Source organism: Epinephelus moara, chromosome 13 (assembly GCF_006386435.1).
Source record: "Epinephelus moara isolate mb chromosome 13, YSFRI_EMoa_1.0, whole genome shotgun sequence".
Classification (NCBI taxonomy): Eukaryota; Metazoa; Chordata; class Actinopteri; order Perciformes; family Serranidae; genus Epinephelus; species Epinephelus moara.
In genome coordinates this window covers 17,255,529-17,265,531 of record NC_065518.1, presented here as the reverse complement: position 1 = coordinate 17,265,531, position 10,003 = coordinate 17,255,529, and the positions used below count along the sequence as shown (strand labels likewise).

The following is a 10,003-nucleotide window of genomic DNA, read 5'->3' as shown; positions in this document are numbered from 1 at the left end:
TTGACTTTAATTCTAAAAAGCATCTCGATATCCAGCTCATCCCTCGCACTTGTCAATCTTTAGCCAGCTGCATCGATTCTGTGGGAGTCTGTGTGTTTTAGGACATTGCCCTAATTGTTATGCACCGTGGTTTCATTTATTTAACCTTGTCTTATTTGCCCACATATAATGCAACTTTAAACTTTGTCAGCAAATTTCACTTTGAGTTAATTTATGTAATCGTGATTTAGAAAAAACAATATCAGTTGTCAGTTACCAACCCTGTCTCCTAGAGATTATGTTTGTATGTTACTAAACTGCTTGGCTGTGGTAACAGAGTTATCAGAGACAACATTGCTCTCAGGTAACAAAACTCTAGATTCATGTACCGCAGAGGCTCAGTGAGCAGGTGTTTGGAGAGGATAGCATGTGTACTAAATGCAGGACTTTGATACCAGAACCACAGGCTTATGTCCAAACTCCTGTCTTTGGTTTTGGCAACAGAACCACTGTGGTTAAGGGTTAAGGAAAGATCTTGATTTTGGTTAAATGTTAACAAAAATGGTAATAAAAACATTACACTATAGTCACAATGAGTGGAGAGTGAGTGTTTCTTTTTTCTTTTTTTTTTAAAGATATTTTTGGGGGGCATTTTTAAGCCTTTAATCGATAGGCCAGGCAAGTGTGAAAAGGGGAGAGAGAGAGAGAGAGGGAGTGACATGCAGCAAAGGGCCATAGGCTGGAGTCGAACCCGGGCCGCTGTGGCAACAGCCTTGTACATGGGGCACCTGCTCTACCACTAAGCCACCGACGCCCCAGTGAGTGTTTCTTTTTAACAATCAAGTCCTATTTTGATGTTTTCTATGCACTTTGGAACCTTATTTTAATTCAAAGTGCATAAAAATCCCAGTGTGAATCAATTTATTTTCATTGCAAATGAGAAAATTATGAATCTGGCAGGCCACCAAACACCCGCAGGTTGAGTATCCCCGCTCTATGTCAGGTGTGGTACACCAACAGATAAGCAAGACGAACTTATGTATCCTGAAATGATACTCCAAAGGCATTAAAATGCAACATATGAAAGCACATGGTGACAGTATTACGTTGCATGCCTACTATATGAGACTACAGGCAACCAGAAATTCACTCCCATTCATTGTGTATTGGAAGTGACTGATTCGCTGCACAAAGCATGCTGGGATACCTGCAATGTGGACCAAGCTGGCAGCACAACAAGAGGGCGTGACAATTTGAAAAGTTCAAACGGTGCTCACATCAAAACAGCACTGTTAGTTGAACTCATTCGAAAGCACATACCCCGTGCACAGCAGGGTCAGTCTGTACAACTTGGTGCAGGTGACGGCAGGAAACATCAGACTGAGAGTAAATAAGCAGATACACCGCACACAAGAGATATAATTGAATTAAACTGTCTGTTGTGTGATGCAATGTGTCTGGTTGCATGTGTACAGAACCATATACAGAGTTTACTCAGCACATGATCACCCTGCTGCTGATTGGCTTCAATGCAGCTGCAGCCTTGTTAAAAGCACCTGTGCATTGTGTTATACAACAAACCCGAAGAAGCCATGGGCCAAACATGTTGTTTGTAACATTTCAAGTGAAGACTCAATAAAAGAAGAAGCAATTCAGCCATCTTGTGTGTGGTGTATCTGATGATTTACAGCACTGTTAGTGTTGCATATTTCACAAAGAATGTGAAGGATTTAATGGATTCAATAACAAATCTTATGTGTGTTTTAAAGTTAGCTTTAACTTTATTGCTGCAAGCATGCTTACAAAAACTAGGAAGCAACTTAGCATTGGAACAATTATGTAATCACACCACAGTGAGGTATACATGAGTTGAAACAAACATTGAGGCAATGTGTCACATGAAAGCTTTTTCAAACTTGTTCTGATCCTAGCTTATTTTTACCTAGAGGACAGTGTATTACTGCTACAACAGGACATTATCTGAGGTAGTGGCAGCATGTCTGTGGTTACATGCATCCTCATGAGAGTAAATGTTTAGAGATCCAGTCAACAAATCTGCCGACGTTAGCGTAGACACCAGGCTTGTACTTCTTGCCGCAGCCGTCACCCCAGCTCACAACACCAACAACATAGTGGGTGCCGTTATGCTCACACACCAGAGGGCCGCCGGAGTCGCCCTGCAGGGGACAGAGAGGAGGATGAGTTATTGTCATGATGAGCACTGTCAAAAGGAATATTTAAATAAGAGATCACAGCAGTCACAGACCTGGCAGGAGTCAACACCTCCTCCCATGTTGCCTGCACAGAACATGCTGTCGTCCAGAGAGTCTCCGTAAACATGGGGAGCTTTACACTTCTCCTGGGAGATCAGGAGAACACGAGCGTCCAGCAGCTGGTTGGTACCGTACCTCTCTGAGACAGACAGAGTAGCATTAGACAGAGTGTGATGTGCAAATGCATCCAAAGACCCTTCTTGTAGTTATTATACAGTATGTCTCTTTGCAGTTCCTTCACATCTTCTTAGTCTTGTTTCCACCAAGCAGTACAGTACAGTTCAGTTTGATACGCTTTTTTTCCAGTTTCCACTGTGAAAAGTTGTGGATGGTTCCACTGGAACTGTTCGTACCGTCCCCATTTTTGGTCCCCCCTCTGTTGGGGTACCTAGCACACAGATCTGGTACTAAAAGGTGGAGCTGTGAACACTGCAGTCAGTAGCAGATGGTCACTTTACCCTGTAGGCCCGTTTAGTAATCATCTCATCAACTCATCCATGCTAATACGTATTTAATGTAATCATATTTTTGGCATCTCTAGGTTCTCAGTCAGTTTAATAATACAGCACTTGAAATGACACACTTCAAAATGACCAAGTAGGAATACATTACCCTGTTTTCTGATGTAAATGCGTGATATAGGCCTAGGTGAATCGGATGAAAATCCGTGAGCTGCCAAAATTCAAAACATTTTCCATTTTATTGGTTTAATCTCACAACTGGTCTGTTCTTTTTTATTTTAGAGTCCTCAAACTGCTTATTCTGCACAGTTCAGTTGCCTCAGTGCAAATCAAATATACTTAAATGTCTTCTGACTAAATACCAGCAACCAGTTTACACCCACTGATCCGTTAACTCATACTGGTTGTTGTGTTATGACTTGTTGTTAAGCAGGCTGAGCAGATTTAAATGATACATACGTGTTTCAGTCACGCCCCATCCTGAGATCACACACTCTGTCCCGCTGTTGAAGGACTGGTTTGGCAGGCAGGCTGTCTTCACAAAGCGGGTTTCTTTGGCACAGTACGGTCTGTCTGTGACTCTCAGCTGAAGCATGGCTGCACAGGAGAGCCCCAGAACAAAGAACAGCATGTCAGTACATTTCATTTTCATTTTAACTCAGTAAAAAAGTGAACAGCTGCTGACTTTGCTCCTCACCAACATCATTGTAAAGAGCAAACGGGCTCTGTCTGTACTGCTCGTGCACGATGGCCCTCTCCACAGGGATGACCTGATCGAACACCTCATTCTTCTCTATGTCCACTCCACCCAGCACCACCTGCATATCCAATCCACTTTTACTGGACATACACAGAGAGGTAAATGAAGGTCATGTGAATGTGTCCATGTACAAATCCACATCTGCTTCTATGCATGGGCAGATTATGAGACAATGGGCCCCTGGGCACAGGCATGCAAAAGACCCCACCTCCTCTCCTACATAGAAGACACAGAATTTCTGGAGGTTTTGCCCCTTTTTTATTTGTTCTGAGTCTCGCTTTAGTCGTCATACACTTTTTTGTGTGGTTTTGTGTATCTTTGGGGTCATTTTGCATCACTTTGTGGTTGTTTTTTGTCCCTCTGTAGTCATGTGTGTCTCTTTTTGGTCATTTTGTGTCTATTTGTGGCTCCTTTGCATGTCCTTGTTGTTGTTTTGTGTCTTTTTAAAGGTCAGTTTGTGTCTCTTTGAGATATATTTGTGCCTTTGTTGGTTCCTTTGTGTCTCTTTGTCGTCCTTTAGTGTCTTTTTGTAGTTCCTTTGCATGTCTTTGTGGTCTTTCTGTGTCTCTTTGTGGTCTCTCTGTGTCTCTTGTTGTCATTTTGTGTCTCTTTATGGTTATTTCGTGTCTCTTTGTGGTCTTTCTGTGTCTCTTTGTGGTCTCAATGTGTCTCTTGTGGTCTTTTGTGTCTCTTTGTGGTCTTTCTGTGTCTCTTTGGGGCAATTTTGTGTCTCTTTAAGGTCGGTACATGTTAACTAAGTGATATTTTGCAGGTGACAAAGGGGGCCCTGACACTTTAGGCCCCTGGACCTGTGCCCAGTAGGCCCGTCCAGTAATCCATCCATGCCACTATGTACCAAAACAGCACTGGAGCTTACATGCAGTGTGCAGCTGTAAGCACCCAGCAGGACTGGATGAGGATGCCTCCACAGATGTGGCTGAAGGGCCCTGAGGAGCCTTTGGATCTGGTCTGCAGGGAAACCTGCCAAGGATGAGCTCCAGGAAGAGATTTCTTTCCTCCGAAGATCCTGGCTGAGCGGCCGGGCTGCGGCTTCCCACACTGGGAGAACTGGGCAGCAGCGACGTCCGGCTTGGCTGGAGTTTGATCGGTTTCATGGATGGTTGGTGGGGTGGCTGGAGCTGGGAGGGATGGAAAATCACAATGAGAGTTGTGGAGGCAAAGATCAATCTGTGAGTGTGTGTGCATGTGTGTGTTTTTTACCTCCTGAACATTTCCTAACTGTACAATAGTTCCACTTCAGTTTGCCATCTTTATTAATGAAGCACCAGGGCTGATCATCTCCATCAGGGTTCCTTGAAGAGACAGAAATTTTAAAACACATATTAAAAAGCTCGTCATCAACATATAATGCTACAAGTTTTACAGAAACACATCAGCAAACACAACATTTTGTTTGAGTCTATACCACATGCAGTATGTCCCTCACCTCACATGTACTGCATCCACATAAGAACACAAACATGGTTACATCAGCAGTAGGTACATATGCAATATTTGCACAAGATGACTCTTCACCTGCAGTAATTGTGTGGTCCGATTCCATCGAAGCCTGCGTACTCTTTGAAGGGATCTCCCCCTTTCTGCACAATGAAATAGGAATTCCAGTCCAGACACTCTTCCCCTTCAACTGTCACACTCACCATGCCCCGGTAAAACTCTCCATCCTCTTGGTAACAGTCGTTTGGTCCTAGAAGAAAATATTTATTTTATTTATTTCCATGTGATAGCTGGGATGTTAGAGGATGAACGTTGGTTTTAAGGTGTGATTTCATTTAGGAGAGTGAGAGATTTGTATTTACCAACTTCGCAGAACTTCCCAGTATATCCATGAGGGCAGGAGCACTGGAAGGAGGAGCGTTTGGGACCCTTCAAGCAGGAGCCTCCATTCTGACAGGGGTTGGGCCTGCAGGGAGACGCTGTGAACGCAGGCAAGAAGATCAGCTGCTGTCCAGTGCAAAGGACTCAATGCAGTAATGAGAAATTTAGAGTGATTTTTAAAAAATCAATAACATGATATTCAATAACAGAATTCCATAAAAGCAGACCTTTGTTGCAGTTGGGTGGTTTGTAAGGAGGCTTGCACTTGCACTCATAGAATGGAGTAGTAGATGTGATGACACAGCTTCCACGTCCACATTTCACGTTCTTGCAAACATCTTTCACTGAAAAACACATGGTGCATTCATTTAATTTAGTTTAAATCTAATTTTGGCTTAGTGCATACAGACCTGCTGCCACACCTAACCAATGTGATTTGTGCTGTGTGCTGCTGACCACCTGCTTAACATTAACCGTCTGCAAGGTATTAACATCTTTACACAATGCTTTCCTTACTCTAAGATTTTTAGCCTGCTTCATGTTTTGCTTTCTTCTGTTCTAATTTTAAATGTTGGGTATTTTATTGCTGTTTTAATGACTAATTTAACATCTGACAAAGGGATAGCAGTTTAGTCAAGTAGGTCATGGATCAGCATCCAACATCATGTTCCTGGACCAAGATTGCGCTCAACAAGAGTGAAGCTAAGTTTTCCAAATTGAAGTTAGTACAGTTGAACAAAATCCTCTAACACTGAACAAAAAACTTGTAAGCCTCTGCCTATGTTGGCTATGCTAATGAGTAAACTTGCCAATAGACGGGAATATTAGCGAGCTAGCTTGCAAGTTAGGTGGTAGGTATGCTATGCTAACAAGTGAGCTTCCCAATAGGCTAGAATATTAGCAAAAAAGCTTGCTAACTAGGTATGCTATGCTAACAAGTAACCTTGCCAGTATGCTCGAATATTAGCAAAATAGCTTGTTAACTAGATTGGCTATGCGCTAATAAGTATACTTGTCAATAGAGGAGAATATTAGCGAGCTAGCTAGCTAAGTAGGTATGTCATGTTAACAAGTGAGCTTTCCAATTTTTTCTCTTTTTTTTTCCAAATAAATGTTTTTTAAAAAGTAAAAAGTAACTAGGTAGGCTATGCTAACAAGTCACCTTGCCAATATGCTACAATATTAGCAAGATAGCTTGCTAACTAGGTTGGCTATGCTAATGAGTGAACTTGCCAATAAACGAGAATATTAGCGAGCTAGCTGGCTAAGTAGGTATGTTATGCTAACAAGTGAGCTTTCCAATAGGCTAGAATATTAGTGAGCTAGCTTGCTAACTAGGTGGGCGATGCTAACAAGTAACCTTGCTAGTATGCTAGAATATTAGCAGGATAGCTTGCTAACTAGGTTGGCTATGCTAATGAGTAAACTTGCCAATAGACGAGAATATTAGTAAGCTAGCTTGCTAAGTACATATGCTATGCTAACAAGTAACCTTGTCAGTAGGCTAGAATATTAGCAAAATACCTTGCTAAATAGGTTGGCTATGCTAATTTAATTCAATTTTCAATTCTATTTACAAAGCCCAATATCACAAATCACAATTTGCCTCAGAGGGCTTTACAGCAAAATCGCATTAACTAGGTTGACTATGCTACTGAGTAAACCTGCCAATAGATGAGAATATTAGCGAGCTAGCTTGCTAGGTAGGTATGCTATGCTGACAGGTAAGATTGACAGGTATGGATAAAAGCATTTTTCAGTTGCAAATTCCTGCAATTAACACATTTTTATCTCCTTTTTTCCATGTTGATTTCAGATTTGGTTAGGTTTATCCAGAACCATCATCACCACGCTGATTTTGGATCATTTGTTTATGTCGAATCCAACATAGCAGTTAGTTAGCTTGCGAACTAGGTAGGCTGGGAAAATGTGGTGATTTGCATCTTTTATCTTTGTCAACAATAATCTAGTTTATTGGCAAGCTTACTTGTTAGCATAGCCATGCTACTTAGCAAGCTAACTCGCTAATATTCTAGTCTCTTTGTAAATTTGCTTGTTAGCATAGCCTACCTTGTTAGCAAGCTAACTCGCTAATATTCTAGTCTCTGTAAGTTTGCTTGTTAGCATAGCCTACCTTGTTAGCAAGCTAACTCGCTAACCCTGCAACAGCTTATAAGAATTTTATTCAGTGTAACACATGATTTTGTTAAATTGTACTAACTTAAATTTGGAAAATGTAGCTTAGCTCAGAAGAAGCTTAAAGGAATTTTGAGAGAAGCGCAGGAGCAGGACACTGACGATATTAAAGGGCTGTGATGGATTGACTGCAATATTGATCCAGGAATGCAATGTGGGGTGTTGATCCAAGAGCATGTCCCACTTGGCAAAATCATGTCATACCTATGTGCATTGTCCCTGAAAATAAATATATAACTAGAATTGAGCTTTAAACTACATTCAAACATAATTTTGTTCCTGTAAACTGTGTGTAATTTTATATTGCTAACACTGTGTCTGTTCGTTCTTGTCACTAGGGGGCGCCAAAGACAAACAAAAAAATTCCAATTCAGGACACACTTTACAGTTTTGTCGATTGTTATGAAGCGCTTAATGAAACTGGGAATCACTTGCTCTTTCATCATCACCTCATTAGCACAGCATAAGTCTTCTGTTGCAAATTTTCAAACACTTTGTCATTGGGTTCACACATTTTGACACCCTTTTTCAAAACAGTAAAGACAGAAATCTTCTTTAAAAGAGACCCCAAACTATTGGATTACCTGTGTTAAACAACAGGAATACATCTGTTCACAGCTGATATAAATTACTCTAATGAATATGAATTCTAATGCACCTGTGTGAAACTGTTTTGCACAACTCCTCAATCAGCAATCTGTCCATATCCATCTGTAAAAGATGCAACCTCTGTGTTACTGTTTGCAAACATGGATCAAAGACGCCAAAGAGTCTGAGAGCCTCTGAATATTACACCTGAAGCTCTGATACACCTCATCTTAGTCATACCTGTCTGACACTTCTTTCCCGTGTAAGGCTCGGGGCACAAACATTTGAAGCTCCCGTTGGCAGTGTGGTCACAGATGCCTCCATTCAGACATGGGTTTGGATCACATTCATCTAAGTGAGGACAGAACCATGTCAAATGCTTACCAATATAAATTCTCACATGCTGTCCCAACAGTTACCACACAGACTCAGATAAATCAGTCAGGAGCAGAGTGCAACTGATTATGCCTGCCTGAATCAATGTGTCTTATGACAGAAGAGGTATCTCAGTTAAACTACAGCATGTTTTCAGCATATACAAACCAGACGTAATTTACCTGCGAAGTCCACAAGTTCATACAACCAGTCATCAAGATTTAAATCAAAATCCCCAGCAGGGCTGTCAGTGGTGTAATCGTAATAATACTCATAAGCTGTGAGGAAAAAAAAAAGCATTTAAGCATCAAGTCATAAAGGGCTCATAAAGTAAAAATTTAGTTTACAGCTGAGTAAAATGGAAAGTGTTTTTACCACCAGTGCCATCTGTTTCTGTGTATACCTGTAATCAAACCAAATTATATTAATTATTTATCAAGTTGACTTACTTCTGTATTTCTTCCAACATATTAATACATGATTAGATTCCATGTTTCAAACTGAATCCATCCTATCTGCATACTCACATAGTCCTGTCCGAGCGCAGTGAGCGCACACAGTTGTAAGAGTAAAGCTGTAAAGCAGAGCATGTTGGTGTAGACCCCGGCCATGATGGGACCAGTGTAGGTCTGTGGTTTAGTGTTTGCTCAGACAGTCCTAAATAATCCCTCAGAAACATGAAGACCCCCAAACACTCCACCCACCTGTTAATCATTGGTACGCTGCACTGATTTGACAGGAGTTACATGTGAGTCAATACTATGTCTTTTTTGACCTGTGACCTTTACTCCTGTCGAGGTCGTCAAAAGCTAAAGCAGTAAGCAAGAAGAAAATTAAAAAGTGATACCAAGAGGCTGATGCTAGACTGCACTCTGGTCACAGATGGTGCATTTTTAAAAATAAATTTCTCCCTTAAAATCTTTTGTAAATTGTTTGTAGTCATCAGGTTTTTTTGTATACATTACTGAGTGACCTGGAGTTTCTCAATATGTCAGAGTGGTTTTGCTCTGCTAAAGCGAACAGCTGTAATTTTATCTGGTCTACAAGTTACAATTTGCATGAAATTCTTGATGTTTTACAATATGTAAAATACCATTACTCAGCACTGCACTGCACACGCTACAAGATCAGCGGTTCGATCCCCGGCTCCTCCAGTTCTACAGTCCAGCATGTCGAAGTACCCCAAATTGCTCCCGATGGCTGTTCCATTGGTGTGTGAGAGCATGTGATTGGTTACGGAGCAGCAGGTGCCACCATGTATGGTAGCCTCAGTCACCAGTGTGTGACTGTGTGTGAATGGGTGACTGAGGCATGTAGTGTGAAAGTGCTTTGAGTGGTCGGAAGACTAGAAAAGCACTATACAATTGTAGTAGTAATTGCAGCAATAATCAAAGCCCCCCCATTTATGTACAGTTCAGCTTCTTGGAGAGAGCATATTACAGTTTTTAGATTGTTTGAATTTATTTTCACCCATCTTTTTCTTCTTTTAAAATATTAAGGACAATCCGCAAAAATTAGAAAAAAAAATTAGA

The 10,003-nt window shown here is 41.1% G+C and overlaps 1 protein-coding gene across 1 annotated transcript; it reads right to left on the bottom strand.

Moving 5' to 3' along the window:
• Nucleotides 1–1,731: 1,731 nt before the first annotated feature.
• On the bottom strand, nucleotides 1,732–9,144 carry LOC126399395 (hyaluronan-binding protein 2-like). The gene is made up of 13 exons (XM_050059293.1): nucleotides 8,999–9,144; nucleotides 8,847–8,874; nucleotides 8,654–8,749; nucleotides 8,337–8,447; nucleotides 5,540–5,656; nucleotides 5,294–5,410; nucleotides 5,010–5,181; nucleotides 4,695–4,786; nucleotides 4,351–4,612; nucleotides 3,411–3,553; nucleotides 3,173–3,310; nucleotides 2,246–2,391; nucleotides 1,732–2,156 (listed from the first exon to the last, which is right to left on the bottom strand). The coding sequence occupies exons 1-13, from the start codon at nucleotides 9,080–9,082 to the stop codon at nucleotides 1,998–2,000; spliced, it is 1,665 nt and encodes a 554-aa protein (XP_049915250.1). The 5' UTR covers nucleotides 9,083–9,144; the 3' UTR covers nucleotides 1,732–1,997.
• Between the last annotated feature and the right edge of the window lie 859 nt (nucleotides 9,145–10,003).